The following is a 23827-nucleotide window of genomic DNA, read 5'->3' as shown; positions in this document are numbered from 1 at the left end:
AACAGAATAAAGCATAAAAAGTTAGATTTGATAGTGAAAATCCACTTTGTGGGTGGGGAACGTGCACGGATTGCCCACTTCCCCCAATGTGTGACTAGGTTCTTTTTGTGTGATGGTTTGTTTTACTGGTTTGAAAAACTGAACACTAGTCAGTTCATGATGGGAACCTCAGATGGCCAAATTCACTGTTATTCAGAAAATGGCACAAACACTGTAGTATTTATATCATTAAATACTGTGTTTACAAAAGTTGACAAGCACTTTTTGATACGAAATTTGATACACTTTGTGACTAATAATGATTATGACAAAAAAATAAAATCCCACAATATGGAGTTACAATGTTTCAAGGACATTTGGTTTTGATGTAAAATAATGAAACGTTTTTCACTCATCAGAGCGTGTCAATATTCTCCTGCTTTAGTCATTTTCTGTAAATTTATACTATTGTATGTTCGTTCTTACAGTCATCTCAGGGGCGTTCATCTGACTGTTAAATCCTTTGTCTGACGGCCTTTAATCTCACTCTGGGTCTTGACCCGTGCCCTAGTGGAAATCACGGATTTCGTATCTTTGAAAAATCTACTAATATAGTTGAATTTGAAAGAAGCTTATAGCGGATGATAGAAACTACACACACATAATATTTCTCTCTTTGTGGATCATGAAGCTGTTTGAATTTTTAACAGAATATGTGATTAAAAAATAGAAATGTTTGGTCTTGTGCATATAAATCAAGAACTCCCAATGAGGTGAAGCCATATGACAGCATTAGTAGAGTTTATCAACAGTAGTCAGTGCATAATGCAGTTTAATATCTATTGTTTTGACAGGATGGCAGGCCTAAAATTTCATTCTTTATAGGCTACCTTCTGCAAAATAACTTATTTGGTGCTAAAGGGTTCAAAACAAAAAAGTAAATGTTGACACAAATCTCATTTTTAAGTAAACATCACTATAAATATGTTTAATAACAACAGATTTTTAAGTAGATTTTTTTTGTTATTTGTATATCTTTTTTTCTTTCACTTGAAAAAGTCAGGACTTGTGAAGAACAGATAAAAAGAGCTCATCAATATTTCTTCTGTTCTCGTGTTGCTGTCTGCCTCATTTATAATCTCATAACAAATGCTGTGAGGGATTCATGCTTACAGGACCATGAGCTTCATGCATTACCACTTCCTTCCCGCATACACAATGAAGCGGAAGTTATGGCCAGGCGGAATGCGTCTGACACAAAACTCCACCAGTAAAATCTCATCTCGTAGAGGAAAGAGAATGAGTGTATAGAATTCAGTGAGGAAATGGAGTGTCGCCAAGGGATTTTGTGTAAAATGTGTATTGAGGGGAAACATACAAAAAAAATTGTTTCTATGAAAAAACTTGCCATCAAAGTAATGGATTTAAAAATAAATTTAATGATATTAGATAATCAAACCAGGATAAAGCATGTGCTGTATTATTTTAATAATAATAAATAAATAAATGCTGCCATATGTATTCATCCTCATGTTGTTGAAAACCTGTATGTCGCTGCAGTCCTTTTAAAACCTTGTATCTCCATATTTCGTTCATAATTCATTATAACAAATCATTATCATAATCACCATTTATGCTTGACACTGAGTTTTTGAAAATATCTAACCGAAAAAAAAGTTATTTTCAACTTTGAGCTTTTTCAATGATTGCCTACTGTCTTGTCAGTGTAATTTCCATTTCCTGAAAAACAGCAAATTTGGACATACAAGGTTTCAGAAGGACAGCGACGACAAACTGTGGAAGACAAAAAACCTATTTTGCGAAATGTCTATCATGTGTTTCCTTCTAAAAACGCCTTTTTCGGTAAAAATATCAAAATGATTTTTAAATCAAGATAACTTGAGTGGAAAGTGACTTAAGACATTTTGTCTTGTTTATGAAAGAACTAGTAACAAGTTTATGTTTTTTTTATTCAAACATACACTTGTTTAGTTCTTATATTTTCTTAAGACTAAATATCTTAAGTCCCTTTCCGTGTCAAATGTATCTATCTTAATTTAAGAATGTTTTCGATATGTTTTACAAGAAAATAAGACAAAATGCTTAGGAGGATTTTTTTGTTTTTTTTTATGTGGTTTTATGTCCATACAATGAATGTCAATTGTGACCAATTTTCTGAACTGGCGTTTTATAACCGAAGCAAAAATAATGAGCTCTAAAAAGGATAACAAGATAATAAACAGCCAAATTCAAGTCTGTATCTCACACAAATCCAGCAAATTACTTCAGAAGACTTGAAATATAGCTCATGAGTCACACGGACCACTTTAATGGCGTTATTTGTCTTTTTGGAGTCTGTTAGTAGTCTATAAATCATCATCCGCTTTCATTGTATAAAACTCTTTTTGTCTTTCACAGAAGAAGGAAAATACCAAACCCATCGCTGGTATTTTTAACAAACGTAATTTTACAAATGAAATACCACCAAAAAATAAGACTTACTAAGTATTGAATCCCCACTTCTATCTCAGCCCCTGAACCTAACATAACTGGCGCGAAAGGAAATCATACAAAAATGCATGAAAAAGATTGTACGATTTCATAGGAATTAGCCCAAATTAGACTCATCGCAAAATAGTTAAATTTTTGCCGTGAGATTGTGTTAAACTTACACTGGGCTAAACATCATGGGTGAGTAAATAATTTTGAATAGTTTTTTGGGGGCGAACAATTCCCAAAATGCTATAACTCCATTGACACTCCGCTCACACGCACACGAACAAAGGTACAGTGTGAGGAAAACACAGTCGAGCAGGTGTAGGCAGTCTAGCTCAGAGCATCAGTAGTCTTCCAGGACCTTGTCCACACTTCATGTCACAGACCGATCGCAAAGAGCATGTCTGCGTGTCTGAGAGCGAAAGCAGGGGACACCGACTGCATACTCATTAGCACAGCATGCTGGGATGTCTTTTTCTGATGCCACAAGAGTACCTGACTGCCTGTGATGTTCTCCTGAGGTCTATTCACAACACCTACACACAAACATGAGGTTCTGAAATATACAAGTTGGAAACATAAAGAGATGGAACAGTAGCAGCTTTTGTGTCGGTAACAAAGTTCGGTATAGAGTTTAAATCTACAGTATGTGGATTAAACAAAATATGCTATCAATCGTGTAGCTACACTGTAAAAACGTGAATTTAACGGAATTTTACGGTTTACAGGATTTTTTCGTGTTTTTACAAATTAGATTTCAGAAAAAAAACTGCAAGTTGCGTGTAAAAAAAACTTTTTTTAGAACCCCAGCTCCCGGATCTTTACCTTTTTTTATCAGATTTTTTAAAGTCCGCAGTTTTACTAACTTATAATACAAAATAAAGATAGTTAAACAAAAATGATTTTGTAATTTAATTATTTGGAATAGTGCACTAGGAAGCCAAATCGTTCTGGGGCACTATTGGCCACCATAGTAGTTTTGTTAATGTCTTCAATGGTGCCCCAGAACTGTTTGGTTACAAACAGACTTACAATTATATTTTTTTGTGTTCAGCGGAACTGTAAAAGGTATACAGCAGGGGTGTTCAATGTCGGTCCTGGAGGGCCACTGTCCTGCAGAGTTTAGCTCCAACATGGCTCAACACACCTGTTTGGAAGTTTCTAGTCTGCTTTGTGAGACCTTGATTAGCTGTTCAGGTGTGTTTGATTAGGGTTGAAGCTAAACTTTGCAGGCCACATGCCCTCCAGGACTGACTTTGGATACCCCTGGTATACAGATTTTAAAGAATTTAAGGCTGAGCAACCGATGACATAATTTTCATTTGTTCTATTCTTTTAAACTACACATTATTTAGTTTTTCTGGGACTCCAAGCCATGGCTTTAAAATTGTGATTAAATGGAGAGTAAATGGAAACTTTTGGTTGCATCTCGTGTCTCAGATATTTCTCCTGAATATCAAGACACAAACCTCACAAGATGAGAAATCTTCAATCTCACAAACTGAGTTCAGAATTATCAGATGAGCAATCAGGTCAACATTATTTAAGATCTCAATGAATTCAAACATTTCTCATCAAATTGACTTAGGAGTAAGTAGCATATGATTTTTAAGGTCCTACTTTGGTTTATGGATTGTCCAACAACAAGTTTATGAACATAGAAGGTGTAAAAACCCTATTATGTCATAAAAAAAGGTAATTATTGTTACCTTACTTCTTGACTGACTCTCACATGATTCGTTCCACGATTCATCCGTCTAAACCCCTCCTATCCACTACAAGCATGGCGGGACGTGAGCGAGTGACGATAATGAGTGTCAGCTGTGTTGCATGGGTATCGCTTCTCTTTGGAGGAGATCGGAAGCATAAAAGGACGAGCGACCAGAGTGTACGACGATAGAGGACAAGGCCTAGATTTTATGTTATGGTTTATGTTAGTGTGGCATTTTACGTTCGTTTTGTGGTTTGTTTATTTTTCATTTGTTCGCCAGTTACCGCCTCCTTCTTCCCATTCCTTGAACTTGTTACAGTGTTCATCATGTGTCGCAAACAAAACGCCTACCATCATAGCTGGATTACGGTTTACAGGTAATATATTATATACAGTGTAGGCCAATAGATAGAGATGGCAGGGATTTGACATTACTAGTTTGAGCCCTAGTCTGACGAAGAAACATCCAAAGACGATAGTAGATGACAATAGATTGAAAACTTAAATTAGACGGGTTCATAGATAGATAAATAAACTGTAATAATAATAATACCCCAGAAATAACGGTTATAACGTTAGCGTTATATGCATTAGCTAAACACAGATATAAGGTACACCAATATTTCTTGAAGTTCAGACAAAATAAATAGTCATACTTACAGGTTGTGATTGGGTGGAGCTGACAGGTCCATATAAGGTTGGTATTTCCCCCTTTCAAGGATAGTCTTTTAACATATCCAGCAGTGAACGTGCCAAGATTATTGTAACAATCTTTGGTGAAATGACGCGCTCACAGTAAAACCCTGGGGTTATACTCGTTTAAAAATGAATTGAAACCATTGTTTCCTCAGAAGTTCTTCCTGTGGTAGTTTAAATAAGACGCACTTAGTTTCACAACGTAAAACACAGGTTTTAGACGGCACACGAACGAGTGACAGTGTTTTGGGGGAGGAAAGAGTGAAGTTATCGCGGCATTCCTAGCAAAAAATAGGCGGGAACTATGTCTAGTGACGTAGACGCGGCAGATAGAGACACGTCTCGTTTATGTGATTCAGATTCAACTCACTTTTAGCCAATAACACTGCCATTTATTCACCTTAGGACTTACAACTTGGCAGACTGCTTACTTTCAAATACAGCAACATAACACACGGCATGAAATATATATTGTTTTCTACTTATTCTTTAAATCCAGATTATTTAACTTATACAATACATACTGTATGCACCTTTAAGAGAAACATCTCAGACTAATTTAATTATGAAACACAACTGAGAACTCTATGAAATCTCATAAAAGAGGGAACTCTGGGCAATAAAACTTGAAATTAAAACTTTCCAAATTTGAAATACCTGTATTTAAACACAGTAACAGTGCAAAGTCTGTTTTGGATCAAACTATGACCTGAAATTTAAACAAGATAAATAGTTTGAAAAAGCACTCTATCCTGCCTTGCAGAAAAAAAATGTTCATTGTATTGCATTTTTTTATGATGCCTTTCAAGTTTCATGGAAAGGAAATCCATAGATTTTATTACACATAATCTAATTCGGTGCTGATTAATTTATATTCGTACATTTAATGTAACGTGGAAATGTCACGAAGCAAGATGAATGCAAGTTTTCTCGACGACCAGGTGTGAAAGAATGTCATTAGTTTGGAGTTGGCACGGATGTATTCAATTTAATTTGTGATGTATCTTACTGCCAGATTTTCACTTTTTAATGGATTGGTCTACTGGCAGAAGCCCTGTAATCAATTTTGCACAGACATGATTGTGTGTTTGTTTGCCTGTAAAGCATTATCATTAATTGTTGCCCAACAACAATAAGAAAAGTTGTTTATTCACTCTATGGACGAAAAAACAGAACGTGGGACAACATACAGCATATTCTAATATATATATATAAAATTCGTTATCGCATCATATTATAGGAGAGGAGAATGAATAAACATTTCCTTTTTCATATTGCAACATATAAAACATACACATTGATTCTGCACACACAATGAATTAAAATGCAAACACAGTGCATGTAAACATATCCGAATGGCCTCAAAAGCCATATAAATCAAATACAGCAAAAGGTAAACCTGCAATAAACTTAAATACAGCTGCTATCTCCGGCATCAGTAACCAGCCAACTTGCCAGGTAGGACAGTGAAGGCATGCACAAACTACACACACACAACCTGTCACCTCATCTCCAAGCGTTAGTACATGTCTCAAAGGACCAGTCATAATAGTGTGTATAGAGTACACATCTGTGTGGAGACAGGTGGAAAGCACACAGGCATTCACACACACCCGCGAGCCCCCCAAACCACAGGCACCTGCGCTCCCTCTACGCAGTAATTACATTTACTACTCTATTTATGGCCACTGCCGCACACACACACACCAGGCGTACAGAGAAATCACTTTCAGCTCCTCATTTCATAGACACGAATTTGCAGATGTGCTCATCTGGATAGGTGATGGTGACGATGGTCTCAGAGGACCGGCTTATGTCAACACTGTCAAAGAAAATCTGTGAAAGTGTGAGAGGACAAATAGCTCCGCCCACCTTGACGTATGACTACAGTTTTAAAAAGTCAAGCTTTGCCTTTGCTGAGCATGATGGTTCCAATGTACAGGTGAGGGGGTTGAATCCCAGGGAATGCATGTGCTCATAATGCATCACTTGAACGCACTGACAGTTTGAATACCAGACAAATGTTTAATCTGTTAATATTCAGGCTGTTAATGTAATGTGATTGATTACAAATAAAATGATTCATTTATCAGTAAGCCTGACATCATTTGGGATTATAAGGAATTACATGAAATATAAAATTGTGAATTGTAAATTGTGCAAATGGGGGGTACATTTTTGTAACTATGGATTTTTTTATTCTTCATTGTTACATTAATGCATAGTTACAAAACAGATAATTATGTAAATGTGTATTTATATATAATATAAATAATATAGAAACTAGATTTTAGAGAAAAAAGGTTGATTTATAAGAAAAAAATGAATAGGAATAAAGAAAAAAGACATGATAAACAAGGGTGAAATATCACATATTTATGAAAACAGAAAAAAAACCCTAGAAAATTAACTTTCTGCCAAAAGACCAATTTTACGAATATTTCTGTTAACCCTTAAACCCAAATCAAAATATAGGTAATTCATTTTCTGTTAAAAACGTCCGCTATTTTAAAGATTATTTATTCATCAATTGTATTTTATCCGATTTTTTACAGAATCCGGTTCTAAGATGTCTGTATTTTATCTAGTTCTTTTATTTTAAAGTGGTCATATGGCCCGAATACGTGTTTTTCTATGTGTTATAAGTTGCCCATGCATGCAATAGAAATTTGAAAAAGTGTAGGAACATAAGATGCATTTTATTTAAAAGTACATTTCTGTCACACGCTTACAGTATTCGACCAATGACTACGCACTGGTTAACTGGCCAATCATAGCACACCTTGCTTTTCAGAGCTATGAGCTTTGTAAAAAATCCAAGTATTTCAGAAAGGCGGGGAAAGAGAAGATACAAACATGCACGGTATGTGGAATATATTGTGTTTTTTAACCTTAAATCCTGACACATTGCATTACATCAAAAACAAAGAATAATATTCGTTTTAATCGTGTCATGAACCACTGGTTTTGTTTCAGACCTCCAAGGGTGCATTTGGTAAAATATTTAAAAAAGACGAGTTATCCCACAAGAACATCTAATCTATTACAAAAATACAGTACATTCATGCAGGGAGGGTCCCCTTGGGGCAACCTGGAGTAAAACACTGGAAATGTGGCATTTAAGCAATGCTCCAGTTGATGGATCATCTCCAACTTTTTTAGAGTTGAACTTTGAAGATTTTTTAAACTGCCTACACAGGATTCACTAGTCTTTTCTATTTTGCATCCTATAGTTGCCAAGCTATACCTTAGGGAAATGAGGCTTGAAGTCCTATGATTAGACAAATGCTGTAATGGAAGGAAAATGTTTAAGGCTGAGATAATTACTTGTTTACTTCTCAAAGATGAAGAAAAGTAAAGAGTAAACTAAGTAGTGGAGGTGCTGAATTTTGAATTAGACTGAATAAATGCATCGCTTTGTTTAAAAAGATAACTTAACTAAAAAACTTTATTTAAAGTATGTTCTTGGGTATTACAATGGGTTCATTAGAAGGTTAATGACCATATAGTCTCCATATGTTTGATCACATGATCTATGCTGCTAACTGAAAGATCTAGTTAGTTTTTATTTAAATCTTTTATTTTTAATGATATTGAAACATCGCTACATTTAGGGTATTTGCACACTGTTCTGCAAAAAATGTGTGCCACCTCTTCTGCTTCATTATTGTTTATTCATCGAAATTGGATTTAAATTTTATAAAGTACTTCTTATAATGCACTCGGGTAATGCCACAGACGTTAAATTTCAAATAGTTCATACTATATCACTATATTAATAGCTTAATTTCTTAATAAATTAGTAATATTTGTTATAACTTTTGACATGAATGTTTTTTTACTTTTACTGTTTTACGGGATCCATAAAGACTTCATCTTAGAAATAGTTTTTTTTCTGTATGATACTTCTGTATGATACTTGCATGATGCTTGCATACTGAAGCGTACTGGTGCACAACCAACTCTCTAGTAGTTCATGTAGTGCATGTCACATTTGCAAATACATGAGAATATCGCTGCTGTCCTTCTAAAACCTTGTTTCTCCAAAATGTTGTGATTTTAATTTTTTGCCATTAATCATTATTATTAGGCACTCTTATGTTTGTCACTGGATTCTGCAAATATTTAATCAATAAAACGTATGAATAAAGTGCTTATCAGCTTTGACAACACAAAATGCAATCATTGAAAAAGTTCAGTGTTTTTTCTATTTCCTGAGAAACCGCAAATTTGGACATACAAGTTTTCAGAAGGACAGCGACTATATGTGACCCTGTCTGTGAAATCCATAATTAAGTCCCAAAATCGTGAAATAACAAGCATCATAATTTGACTTTAACCATTAATTTCACTACGATTTCAATCTTTGACATGACGTTACACTGCCAATATATTAAAGATATCAAGGTTATATTTTTACAGAATGTTCTTTACATTATGTAGGATGATTTTATACAGTACAGTAAAACACAAAAAAGTTAAGCTGAGTTTTTACAGGCAGGGTCCCATGAAGCTAATAAAGAATATATTACATATATTAATTTACTTTATTTAAGAACTAGCAAAATGTACTGTATAATGCAAAACATTTTTTACAGTGTCATCCACAATAAAACACAATCAGGAATCACTGTCAACAGTAATGAAAACAGAAGTCCTCTTTCCAGTCTAAAACAAAATACTTTTCTTAAAATGTCATATGCTCTGTTTTTTACTATTATTGTTATATGCATGCATTTAGTGGCAATAAAATTCTACAAAAGCAATAAAAGTCAACTTACTTGCTCACAAATAATCAAAACCTTAATAACCATGAAAGCTTTTCTGAACTTCCTAATAAAATAACATGCTAGATGAATTCTAGGGTGTTCTGTGTGAACCTGAGAAAAAAAAGAGCCCAATCTGGCAACTCTGAACAATGCCCACAGGAAGTTTCTAAATCTGACACAATGACACTGAATGATGAACCATAAATCCAGCATAGAGGGGCTCAGTGAACTTGCTTTTGACTGTGTGTATATGTGTGAGTGTGTACGTGTCAGAGACGCTGTAAAAGGACAAAATGCCGGCCGCCCAGTCCAGATACACTCCTATTCTCTTTGAGGGGACTGAAGTGACAGGTATGTCTTTGTTTGTATTATTGTACCAGAGGTTGAATCCATTAACAGTGCAGAAAAGATTCCAGGAATTTCTGTGAAGTCCAAACATACTGTTACTCCCTTCTTTCCTGCTGATTCCTTTATACGTCACGGCTATACGGGCCCACTCATCCCATTCAGCCTCCCAGTAACAGCGTCCAGTCAGACCCTCTCTACACAGGACCTGAGGAACGCCTTCAAATCTGTCTGGATGATTCGGGTATGGCAGAGCTTCGTTCACGTGTGTGATCCTTCTGTTCCCCTCGGATAGCTTGAGTTGAATGTTCGCTGTGTTGAGATCCAGTGTGAGAGCACATGCATCTGAACAAAAAATGGAAGATTTAGAACATTAAGGTCTTAATGTACATGTGTGAGAGTGGGAACCTACATTTTCGGAGTCCAGGTTTGATCATGCGGGGGTCTCCATGGTCCAAACTAAAAACAGAAACATTCAAACATTCACTTTTGTATCACTTTGATACAACAATTGAACAACTGTAATATAACTATTCTGCTTTTTTGGGGAGTGTAATTGCATTTCACGACCCCTTCAAAGTCTTTCGATGTCTCGCTTACTCGAGTTTCTCCAGTTTGCAGTTTGGATCATTGACTCTTTCAGAGAGCAGCCTGGACTCCAGTGTGTCCTGGATGATTGTAACTTAGATCCAACTCTCTCAGGTGTGAGGGGTTTGAACGTAGAGCTGAATCCAGATAACAACAGCCTTCCTCTGTCACCATACAGCCTGATAACCTGCAGACATCATCGTCTTTTTGTTACTGCAAACCCCAACCCAATATTTTTGATTTTATTTAGGTTCTCACACACCTCAGTATCTGCAGTTGGCAGTTGAGACTCTTGAGAGCATCAGAGAGGAGCTTCACTCCTGAATCCATCAGGTCATTGTTACTTAAGTCGAGCTCTCTCAGGAGACACTTTGATGATTGCAAAGACAAAGCCGTAATATTACAGTACTGGCCAGTCAGATTACAGTTAGCAAGTCTGAAAAGAAACCAAAAGATTAGGTTATATACTATACTGTAGGAAACTGGACTGGACATGTTTTGCATTTTTATCGTGCCTTAAATATATTGTACTGTAACTTACAATATGAACAATTATGAACAAGGTACTTAATGCAAGGACAGGTTTTGTTTCATGTTCAGGTTGGTTTGTATCTTTGTTTCTGTTGTTTTCCTCCATCCGAGTGGAGCACCTAAAACCCCCTTAGTTGATTTAAATCCTTTTTAAATCACGGCATTACTTGAATTGTCCCATTTTTCAACTAATTTCCAAATTTTCGTAAAAAAAATTGTCATAAAAATGAAATTAAGTAAACAATAATGTATAAGAGGCTGTGCTTTATCCTGAATAAATCACAGCTGAAGGACATTTGCGTCATGCTTGCAACCCCTTCAGCCATGATTTTCTCACAATAAAGCATTATAAAATGGTTACGACACAATACAAATATTAAATCCTTAATATATGTAAGCTACCTACAAGCAAAGTCACGTTAAGGTAGAGTGGTAAAGATGTGTTTTATCATGAATAAACCACAGCTATTGAAGAATCAGAATCGACTACCTGAACTAACCGTTTTATAAGTAAGCAATGTGTTTTATCGTGACTATATCACTACTGAAGGGTGTAAAGGCACAACGCAAAGCCTAATTGCATTTTTAAAACGGTTACCACACAAAACAAATACAAAAATTTTGTTAAGTCAGTAAAGTAAAGTCAGTAAGGCTCCAGATCCACCGAAGTGCTTTTATGCGACTGAAAGCACCAGGCGCTGACTGGAACGCCGGTTGCACAATTTTATTTTCAAGAGGGGGGCGTTGACTACTTTGATAAGCTGAGCCTGCGGAAAAGAACGCCAGCTGCTGTCATTTTCAAAAAACGCACGTTTCCATTGGAAACAATTGAAAAAACACGACGTATGCCGGCAGAAACGCCTCTGTGGACACAGCCCCTTAAAGTCTTCCTTCCCCTGGAAAAACTAGTTCCTGATGGACTTTAAACGGCAACAGAATGTTTTGTTTTTCTTCTTAAGGGTGGTTGCTAAGGCACAGCTATTGACCAATCAGAATCAAGGACTGGAACTAACCCTTAAACATAAAGATAAAACCGATGAAGATAGACGACAAGGATATTGAGAAATATTTTTCATCGACAAAACAGCACAGTTCTTAAGAAACACCAACAAAGACACAGTGGTGGAGCAATACTGATGTAAGGAGTTCACAGGTGTTTGTTGATTTCTTAATTAACAATGGCTTAAAAAAGCAACTAACTATAATTCAGATTTAATTTGTGAAATGCACATATTTAACACTCACAGGGCTCTTCTGCAGTTGGAGACAGCTGGTATGAGTCTCCGTTTGCCCTCCTCTGTTGTGTTGTATTTCTCCAGATCCAGTTCGTCCAGCACCTTCTCTGACATCTGAAGTATGTAGGCTATTGCTGAGCATTGGGCGGTTGAGAGCTTCTTTACCGAGCCTTTGTCTGATGTCACAAACGCCTCAATCTCTTTGTACAGAGTCTGATCGTTGACTTCCATCAAACAGAGGAACAGATTAATGGATCTTTCAGCTGATAGAGTATCATTTCTTATTTTCTTTTTGATGTACTCTGTAGTTTGCCTGATGGTCTCGGAGGTGTCATGCGTGCACGTCAGTAAATTCCCCTAAGAGTCTCTGATTGGACTCCAATGAGATGCCCAGCAGGAAACGCAGGAAGAGATCCAAATGTCCGGTTCCACTATCAAGTGCTTTTTTGATGGCCTCTCTATGCAGACACTGAAATACGTTCAGAAACTTCACTGTGTCTGTATTTTGGAAGATGTAATAGTAAAACACGAAAAAAGCAGCCAGAAACTCCTGACAACTCAGATGTACGAAGCAAAAGACTTTCTTCTGATGAATCAAGGATTCCACCTTAAGGATCTCAGTGCAGATGCCAGAATACAGCGAGGCGTCTGTGATGTCTATCCCACACTCCTTTAGCTCCTCCTCGTAGAACATCATGTTGCCCTTCATCAGCTGTTTATAAGCCAATTCAGCCAGTTTCATAATCAGTTTTCTGGACTGCAGGAGATTCTTTGGATCTCTCTCATCGTACTTCTGATTCTTCACATTGATCTGAATGAGCAGGAAGTGGATGTACATTTCGGTTAGAGTTTTGGGGATGTCCGCTCTGTGGTTGTCCCCTTTCGGGATGGTTTGAAGCACGATGGATGAGATCCAACAGAACACCGGTATGTGACACATGATGTGAAGGCTTCTTGTTTTTCTAATGTGTGAGATGACTCTGCTGGCTTGATGTTTATTGCTGATTCTCTTCTCGAAATATTCCTCCTTCTGAGCGTCATCGAATCCCTGGATTTCTGTCAATCGGTTGATGTATTTCGGGGGGATCTGATTGGCTGCTGCTGGTCTGGATGTGATCCAGATGAGGGCGGAGGGAAGCAGATCTCCTTTGATCAGGTTTGACATCAACACGCCTGTCGATGATGTCTCAGTCACATCTGACACTTTCTCACCTTCTGGAAACGTCAGCGTTAATCTGTTCTCATCCAGACCATCAAAGATGAACACAACTTTACACACGTCATACATCTTCGAGTCCAGATCTTGAAGCTCGGGATGAAAATCAAGCAGAAGCTTGTGAAGACTGTACCGCTTGTCTTGAATCAAGTTCAGCTCTCGAAATGAAAGCACAAACATGAAATCGACATCCGGATTGGCTTTTCCCTCAGCCCAATCCAGAATGAACTTCTGCACTGAGACTGTTTTTCCAATTCCAGCGATGCCTTTTGTGAGAACGGTCTTGATTTTGTCTGTCCTACTCGTTTTCTCTGTTTTAAAACCTTTGGGTTCGGGTAAGGCTTGAAAGATGTCATTGCAGAAGATTGGAGTGTCTTGAAAGTGACGTGTTCTGGTGTTTTTCTCCATGTGTAAAACTTCATGTTCTTCGTTCACTCCTTCACTCTCTCCCTCGATGATGTACAGCTGTGTGTATATCCTGTTCAGGAGGGTTTGGTTCTCAATTTGTTTGGTTCCCTCACATAAACACTCACACTTGTTCTTCATGCTGGTTTTGTGCTCGTCTTTGACTCTCTGGAGCACAGAATCCTGCTGCAGTTTTCCAGTCTTCCCATTCTCAGAGGTAAAAGCCTCATCATCATGTTTGGGGGTTGGAGCAATTGACTGGTCTCTGTTCATAGATGCAGTTTGGACACCAGGGATCCCGGTCTCTTCCTGGTTTTAAGATCAGAAAATACATACAAGTTTATTGCATTTTCATGAAACTAATTGTCAGCTTCCTAAGTTACTAAACTAAAAGTGCCTTTCTGGATAATATCTGGATTCGTTACTCCACATAGACACACAGCTGGTGATTGGAGATTCTGCATCAACCTCCTTCATTTCATTATTGAAATTCAATTTTGAAGAAGTGCTCCCTCCACTAGCAGATAATAGAGATGAGGTCTTTCCCCTGTAACAAGATGTTACTTTTAAATCTGCACATAGCGTGCATTTTTCTGTACAAGATCTTCTTGTTTTAAGAGTTTGTGTCCCCCCGAAAAAAAAAAAAAACATCATATAGAGCGGACCCCAATAAGACATGGTTAAATTTAAGCCCTGCTTCTATTGTGTATCCTGTTAAATGCGTTTACAATAAAACTTTAACAAACAGATTTAGTATTCATCGAAGTCAGCGTAATTCAGTTGCAGGCTATCCTGAACCCTTCAGGCTGTGGCCAAAATTGTCTTTCAAAACCAGAATGGCCAGATAAACTGGTTCATGAAGAAAACAGGAAGAAAACAACTTTTTACACGAAAGCCATGAACCCACTGTAATTACTTTGTAACACAGAAGAGTTAAAGTTGAATTGTGAAAATTATGGAAACTGTAACAGACAGTGGAATGTGCTGTGAAACATATGAATAAATAGAGCAAGAAGTAAAGAACACTTACCACCTTTATTTTAAAAAAGCACTTATATGTGACCCTGGTCAACAAAACCAGTCTTATGGGTACATTTTTCGAAATTGAGATGTGTATATAATCTGAAAGCGGAATAAATAAGATTTCTTTTGATGCATGAGTTGTTAGAATAGGACAATATCTGGCTGAGATATAACCGTTTAAAACTCTGAAATCTGAGTGTGCAAAAAAATCTAAATATTGAGAAAATCGCCTTTAAACTTGTTCATCAGGCGCACTGTGGCAAGCCATCCACTCACAAAAATAAAGTTTTAAAGGTAGTGAATTTACAAAAAATCTTCATGGATCATGATCTTTCCTTAATATCCTAATGATTTTTGCCATAAAAGAAAAATCTATCATTTTGACCCATACAATGTTTTTTTGTCTTCAACTAAAATGTTCCCGTGCTACTTAAGACTGGTTATGTTATCCAGGATCACATATGTGATGTTATTTAGAAATATTTCGATTATTTGAATTTCCTACTGCACTTTTCACATATAAAGTCATAGGTACAAGAGCTAAAAGGTTTGTTTTAATTCTTGCCGTGTAATCCAATAATCACCCCAAAAATCACATCCCAAAAAGCAGTCTCATTCCTGCATCCACACAAAAAGAATACCATCTCCACTTTTTATGTCATATCACGTTAAACAAATAAACTATTCTGCAAAAACCTGTTGTGCAGCTTTATACTTACTATGAGAAATGATGCCGCTGTTGTATGTTGTTCTGCTCAGCTTCTGTGTCATGTTTGTTGAAGTGTTGCAAGTTTTATATTTGATTTTACTTGTCCAACCGGTTGTGAGACTGTTTTTTGGATCCACCCACAACCTGCCTGACTCGAGAAGTTTATGATGTATCTGAGAAAAACATTCACAGACACAATGCTCTTCTGTGGTCAGATTAAAGAAATGACTCTTATAACAACACTTTTATTAAAGAACTGACAAAACTGGAGACATCAGACTTTACTTTACTATACAATTCTACAGGGGTTCTCAACCTTCTTGGTCAGCCATACCCTTTGACCTAAATTATGTTCTTGAAGTACTCCCTGAGAGGATGTAAATATTTCACTAATTTGATAGAACATTTGCATCTTTAACTTTCAAAACATTTATTTTGTATCTCTTTTGAAATTTATTAATGATATTTTACAAAACCATTGATATTCCTAAACGTTTTTATTACTGGATACATTGTACCTCACGAACCTTATGCAACTCCCTCGTAAAGAACCAGGGGTTTATATAACCCCAGTCATATATTTTTGACCTAAAAAGTAAACATATATATTTTTTGCCTGTTTAACACAATGCAGTTTTGTAAGTGGATAAAGTGCCTAGAAAAAAAGGCACTAGTAAAAAAATGATGTCATACACTATGACATTATCAACACATGTCTACTGTACACATCAAGGCTTACCTTTGCTTAGGTTATAACCTCAATTTTTTTTTCGTATTCTATTTTAATCTGATAGGCTGGTCTTTAAAGGGGATATTTGATTCTAGCATAAAGAACAAGATGATGAAATATTCACATCTTTTAGCCCCACTGTTAAAACTCCAATGTGTTTGCTTGTGTTCCAGACATTTGTCCCGACAGCTGAGATTCACTGATGGTGCACCCGAGAACTTTATTATTAACCTTTTTTTATTTTTATTGCAGGATTACACAGTAAACAAAAATGCAATTTCTTTCCACAAAGACTGTACTAAAACAACAGCAGGGCTAAGACATGCGTCACAATATATCAAGCTAAAGTATCATCAGATTTTATATTTTACTGCTTTAATACATCGTGAATCCATCGGGTCGACACAAATATGTACAGCAGCCTTAAAAATATCAGTTTCAGGAGTAGCCACTACACTCAGCTACCTTCTTTAATTATTTGTTTTTTCCATCTGCTTTAATTTGTGACAAGCTGCACAGAAATCAAATATGGTTGAGAGCCTTACACAGGTTTTATTTATTTGCATCTCTATATTTCGTTCTGAACCAGCAGGTCTTCTTTGACAGATTGTTGAGCACGAATACAGAAATCTACAGGGGATATTGACATTTGCAGGCTGCCGTTCAGCTGTGCCAGAATATCGAGTGGGATCAAACATTTCGCGATCCTGTAGTAAGGAATAATGTGTCGACGGTTTCCGCCCGTGGAGCTGACACTATTCCCGAAAGAGAGTTTTTATGGCCCGTTTCTGGTCAATGGGTCGGGCGTGCCTCCATCTGCAAAACCTGTTAATTAATTTCTCCATCCGTGCGGAGTCATTTTGCAAAAACAGCGAGAGGAAAATCAAACCTAATTGACCTTTGCATTGATATTTGAATTTGGCCAGATTGCGCAGTATCCTTTTAAACTGTCATTTCATGTTGTTTCATGTCAGTTTCTGTCCAGAAATAACATTCACCAGTCATGGAAACTATGAGGTTGGTGGTATCTCGTGGCGTGTTGGACCCAATGGAAGTTTCCCGCTGAAGAGCAGAGTCCTCACATAGAGTAAATGTCATTGCATCTCATGTTGGATGACCACACAGCCAGATATAAAGATATGTTATGCGTGTTCTTTTTATAATCTTATTTTTAAATATTCACATGCATATTTACTCTTGTTAATAAAAACAAGGGAAATCATTTAAATGATAGAAGTTTATTCAGATGTACTATTAATATACTTTTTTTAAACAAAATGCTAGATCACCACAACAGTGTGAAATAGGCCTATGAGCTAAATTATTATTGCAATGACTTTAGAGCATGGGTCAGCCAATGATAGACCGTATGTCCAAAGTTCGCACCTTTTGCCTAGGTGTCCCGATCAAGTGACGGTTTGTACTTAATCTAAATTGCAACATCTTGAACGGAGACGACCGTTTCAGATGTTTATTTCATGATTCTTCTCTTTCATATTCAATCAGAATTCTCCAACATGTCGGGCATCTGCGTTGAGCTCGACCAGTTTGTTATAAATGCAAATGAGATTTCTAGACAGACAAAACAGCCTTTGATGTATGAGGACATCCACGGAAGCGGGGATTTAGGATTACCATTAATTCTGAAGGTAAGGCCTAAAAATCCGTCTGGGGACCTAGTACAATCATCTGGTTTCTTTAATCTGATTCATCATAAGAAAGATTCATATTCAGCGGCTTTCTCACACTGCTCAAATCTAAGAGACTCGGCTCATTTGCTTGTGCACCACAGGGGAGACTGAGCAATCGCCAGAAACCAAACTTATGCATTTCTTATGCATGAAATGAGCAGGTGCAACACTGGAATTATTTAAGTAAACATTCAAAAACACGAACGTTCAATGTCAATTGCCGAAGATTTATCAGGGTAAAGTTGTTTTTAAATAAGTATCTCTGACGCAGTGGGACGCGGTGAGATAGATATCCAGGTTAGACAGAAGTTCTGCTTGTGCGCACAAAGATTAATCATGTGAAAAGAAACGAACAGATTACACACTGGTGCCTGTTAACCACCTGAGCACATTTTTTAGAGGGAGAAGATATTCAAGAGGCCAAGACAGTTAGCCCTTGGCAAAATATTCCATTACGGCTGGATAAATCTGGGCATTTATGCATTATTGAGGCGGTATTCTTGAGGCTGTTTTTAATTTCAGGTGGAAGATTCACCTTAGCATCCTCAGCTAATGGTGCATCAAGTATTAAAATTTGCTGTTACGCTTAGATCAAAGAGCCATCAGAATGACAGACTTGACTCAGAGTGCCGAGGACTCGCTTGAGGTGAACGAATAGGCCAAGGGTAGAAATTCTTTGACAGATGCATTGACCGGGACTAAGTCTTTAAAGTAATTTGAATCCTAAATATTGAAATGGAAGTTGATTTTCTAATGAAATCTTCGCCAGTTCCCTATCAGCAACACACTATATGGTTAGTTGATATCATCCAGTAAAAAAAAAAAATTCTTTTGTAAAACACAATTTTTGAAGAAAATTTGTATTTATTTTAAGAGGTAGCAATTTTTTTATTTTTTAATATTATATTTTATTGAGATAACTCATATCAAAATGCCAAAATATTTACAGAAATATTCTGATCTCTTTTACATATTGATTTTACAAATAAAAAAATAAAGAAATAACTTTACAATAACTTATACTGGAAGTGGAAAACCAATATCAAAGTTACATGTTAAAATAAAATAACCAAAAAAATAAAATAAAATAAATGAACTAAATAAACATCTACCTGTATATACGTGTATAGAGATAAATATACATAATTTCATAACTAAATAATAATTGGCACAGGTTGATACAAAGAACTTATTATAGTTCAATCGTGAGAATTAGGAAAGTACGAAATGTATAGCAATGTAGAGGAGACATAAACAAATAAGAAGGATACTGATACATACAATATAATAGTGTCTAATCACCTTCAACCACATTTAAGATCTAACTTAGATCCAAGTTCAAAATAAAGGATACAAAGGGTTTCCAAATATATTCAAAATATCAAAGTTTCCCTTTTTAAGGTATATATTATCTTTTCCACAGCTAAACTGAAGGACGTTTTATTGATCCACTGTATGATAGATAGCATTTATAATCTTTTCCAATAAAAAGCAATTAAACGCTTAGCCTGAAGTATGCCTATATCACTCAATTGACGAGTATTGCTACTAAGTACAATGTGGTCTGGGATACTTCCCAGAAAAAATCTCTGCTTCCATTGGGAGGTTTACTGAAACCACTACATAAATGAATGCCTTTCAAAATTCTTTCACCTAAGGGCAAATGTGTCTGGAATATTCAGGTTTATTTTGTTCAACCTAACTGGCGTAATATACGTTCTCATATATAAGACTATTATTGAGTGTTTGCGATTGTAAATTCATACATATTTCCTCCCATTTGATTAAAGAAATGTTTGATTTTAAGTCCTCATTCCAACAACTCAATTTAGGTTCCGATGATTCCTTAGAATTTGTTACCATTGTTTCCTCAGACTTTCTTCCTTTGGTAGAACACAGGTTCTAGACATGATGCACACACATCACGAACAAGCGACAGTGTTTGGGGGAGGAGAGTGAAGTTTTCGCGGCAGTCCCAGCAAAACGTAGGCGAGGACCATTTTTAGTGACGTAGATACGCGGCGGCTAGAGACACAGACTAGTTCACGTCTCGTTTGCATGATTCAGAGTCAACTCCCTTTTTTACAAGCCAATAACTTTGTCATTCATTCACCTTCGGACTTAAAACATGGCAGACTGCTTACATTCAAACACGGCAACATAACAGTCTGCATGAAATGTAATTTTCAAGATCTAATGTTACTTGCTCTTAAAGCATTTTCTCGATTATCGACATCGGTAATTTTTAAAGCTGATTTGCCAATAAATTAATTTAATTTTGAAATGCGCTATTTGGCTATTTCTCCCGCATCAGCTCATTATACATGATCTGCACAAGCCCCAAACAACGGCACAACAAAACTGCAAGATTCTTCATGAAATGTCTTGATTTTACCTTGCGTTTGGCCGATGTCATGCTACATATGTGGGGATCTTCAGAAAGTCTTAAACAAAGAGGAAACTTACATTCCCTTTCAATGACCACCACTTCGAGGATAAACGGTTTCCTTGTAAAGAGCAACATGAAGAGCGTCTTTCTGACAACTATTGTTGGTTTATTTCCTTACTGTTTACCATGGTGTTACTATAGTAATCGTGTAGTAACCATGGTTTTTGGGCAACATTTTTGTCAGAGCTCTTGTTATTCTTAACTTTAATTTTATTTTTCGTTTTTACACCAGACATAGCCTATACATCGGTTCAAAATATTGGTTATCGGTCTACTTGACCTGTAATCATAGATATCGACATTGGCCCTGAAAAACGCTTATTGGTCGACCTAAAGTACTTCTAAAATCGTATGCATTCATAAACTGTAAAAAAATATTTTTTTACAGAAATTTACTATTCTTTTAACAGATTATTCACGGGTAATGTAAAAAAACTTGTACAAAATGGACTGTTTTGTGTACATTTTTTTCACCTAATGCTTGAAATATGGTAAAAATCTCAAATTAAGGACCAAGACTGCAAATTTTGTAGAAAAACAGGGAGAACTTAATATTACTGAAAAAACTTTATTTTATTGTTATTACAGCTGCCGGAAAATTTCTGTTATTAAACTGAAGTTATTACAGTCTATTTTTGAAATATGGTCAAAAACTGTAAAAATACTGAGAAAACGTAATATATAAAAAACAATTATGGGATTTTTTTCAGTGTACAAATTTGCCACTTTTTAAAAAAGTTACTTATAACTTAAGTTACTTTATACTTATAAAATGGGTTGGTAAATATCTCCTATGGTGTGAAATGGCTAAAACGTTGAAAAACGCATAATAGTAAGCAAACATCACTTGAGATATTTTTCTCTTTATTGTTAGACACTCATTTTCATGTGCAGTACATGTAGTGTTCCTAATTTAATATGAAATTAATAATAAAATTATTTTCCTACATAAACATCATTTTTAATACTTTGTTGTCTTATCAACAGACAACAAAAACGAAACACTTTTATAGGATCTCAGTTTTATACCAGTTGTGAAAATGCAATGTCATGTCAACAATGTCGCAGTACAAATGCACAGTTGAGTGAATATTTTTTCTTTGAGTTATAATGTCTGTCTGTCTATCTCCTTTTGGGTGTTTGTCTTCAAACAACGTGTACAGAAAACCTAACTTTTTGTTTCATAGTCATTTAGATGAATATTTCACAAAATATCCTTTCGGCTTTTATCTTTTAAAATGCGTCTTTAAATCAGCAAGTTTTAAGCACTTCCAAAAAAGTACTTTTAAAGTAACTAAAGGTTATTGTCGTTTTCCGATTACACTATCAGTTTAGGACAAGAACACTTAATACCCTCAGGATTAACAGTCCATTAAGATAAAGGTGGGCAGCGGAGGAAGTTTGGGAGTCTGTATGAAAATGAAATAACTTCAGACTGATTCCATATGGTGGTTACACTAGATGGAATAGAAAGTGAAGGGCCAGATGTTGTCTGGAATCATTTGGGGATCCGACTTCATCAAAGAGTTTGAGAACTCTCATGGAATTCTTAAAGACCTTGTGAACATACTCTGTGTTTCCTGTCTTAAGTGTGTAACCAAGTGTATTATTGGTGCCTCGCTGAACGTGGCGATAAATTTGGTGCATTGGTGACGTTTCTGGGTCAATGTCATATTTATTGTGGTAGGAGTGACAGAGAGCCACATGGGATGAGGCAGAAGAGTCAAGTCATCATTATGATAATCTACCTTTTCGAAAAGGAAAGCAAAAATAGATTGGAAGATGGATTTGGATCAATATTTGGCATCACTGATGTTTCAGTTCAGCCGCGTCACACAAAATGAATTCATGTCCCTAAAATATTTTCTTTCAGTCGCTGTTAGAGTTTCCAATTACCATTTACTACCATGCGTGAATGCTCTCATCTTTATGAAAAAAGTATTTTCTAGATCTAAATTAGAATCAGTAGGGCGTTGTTATAATCTGGATATCAGAAAGACAATCATGGCATCCATCTTCAAAAATAGTCTTATTTCCTTGGATAATTTGCTTCAGCAATCCTTAAATATTAAAAAAAAAAATATATTACAAACTTTTTACAAGACTTTAGATAAGTTGCCATAATGTTTGTTTTTAATTTCCATACGTTTGATAGATGATAGTAACAGAGGTGCAGACTAAGGTGAAAAATAATAATCCTGACTGTCCGCCAGTTAACCTGAGGGTAAAAACTGCGATGAATATGCACTTTGTTGGCTGATAAATCGGCAATGGCTGATGCTGATCAAAAAGGTTCACATTAATTTCCACGTTGGGCATATTCTGAATATTTAGCACTTCCATCTGCTCCAAAGACAAGCAAGTGTACAGTCATACATAAATGTATGAAATCCCCCACTGTAACCTGTGTCATAGAAGATCGGAGATGTGAATACATTTTATACGATCTAAAAACTGTGAAAAATAGCAAGCTTTTTAACCCCAGGACTCAATTTATTTATTTATTAGGGTGTTAAGAATAGAATAAACATATGGCTATATACTTTACTAGATGTGAATTAGCATTGATTGCGCTTGATACATTTAAAATACAAAAAAAATATGTAGTGTGAGATCATTTAAGACTCAAATAAATGTAAACTAAAATGAGTTAGTAAAGAGCAAACCATCTCTTATTGTGATATCATGCATCTATAATCATCACAGAAGGACCATCACACATAATCAAGGGTTTCGCAAAAGTGCCACAAAGATTATTGAGATGCTGATTGTTCTTTAAAAGCTATTACACATCAGGAACCCACAAGCATTTTGATTCTAATAGTCATTGTGTAAGTTAAAGTCTTTCATTAGATCTTGTATTTTCACCAACCCCAACAAACTCTCAGGATTGTGAAACATGTGTCATGATTTTAAAAACAGTTCCGGTTTTGACCACTAGGGGCAGTTCGTTTGAGACGTTACAGGGGATACAGAGATGAAAACAGAACCGCGATTCTATCTCAAGGCTAAAGGTCACCGAATAATAAAGCGATAGAGAGGGAAAGATGAAGGGATAGATTGAATGTGAAAGAGAGTGTTTGAGAGAGAGAGAGAGAGAGAGAGAGAGAGTTTATGAGGAAGGTAAAAAAGACAGTGCTGTGATTAATCTAACCTGCAGTTTAATGAGGCTTCTGTCCGGCATGCCTCCGCCATAAATAGAGGAAAAATGGCAACTTGCCATCTAGCATGTCTAATCTATGTCAAAGTCGAAC

At 36.1% G+C, this 23827-nt stretch overlaps 1 protein-coding gene across 1 annotated transcript; it reads right to left on the bottom strand.

Annotated features, from left to right (window-relative positions):
• Positions 1-9631: 9631 nt before the first annotated feature.
• Positions 9632-15737, bottom strand: LOC130407799 (NACHT, LRR and PYD domains-containing protein 3-like). The gene is given in 8 exon segments (XM_056731042.1): positions 9632-10341; positions 10409-10455; positions 10597-10646; positions 10648-10771; positions 10847-11020; positions 12361-12684; positions 12686-14280; positions 15714-15737. Coding segments are annotated over 7 exon segments (2802 nt in total). The 5' UTR covers positions 14245-14280; positions 15714-15737; the 3' UTR covers positions 9632-9817.
• Between the last annotated feature and the right edge of the window lie 8090 nt (positions 15738-23827).

This window comes from Triplophysa dalaica, chromosome 2 (genome assembly GCF_015846415.1).
Source record: "Triplophysa dalaica isolate WHDGS20190420 chromosome 2, ASM1584641v1, whole genome shotgun sequence".
Taxonomy (NCBI): Eukaryota; Metazoa; Chordata; class Actinopteri; order Cypriniformes; family Nemacheilidae; genus Triplophysa; species Triplophysa dalaica.
Note: the sequence above shows the minus strand (reverse complement) of the source record. Positions and strands in the feature narration are given on the sequence as shown.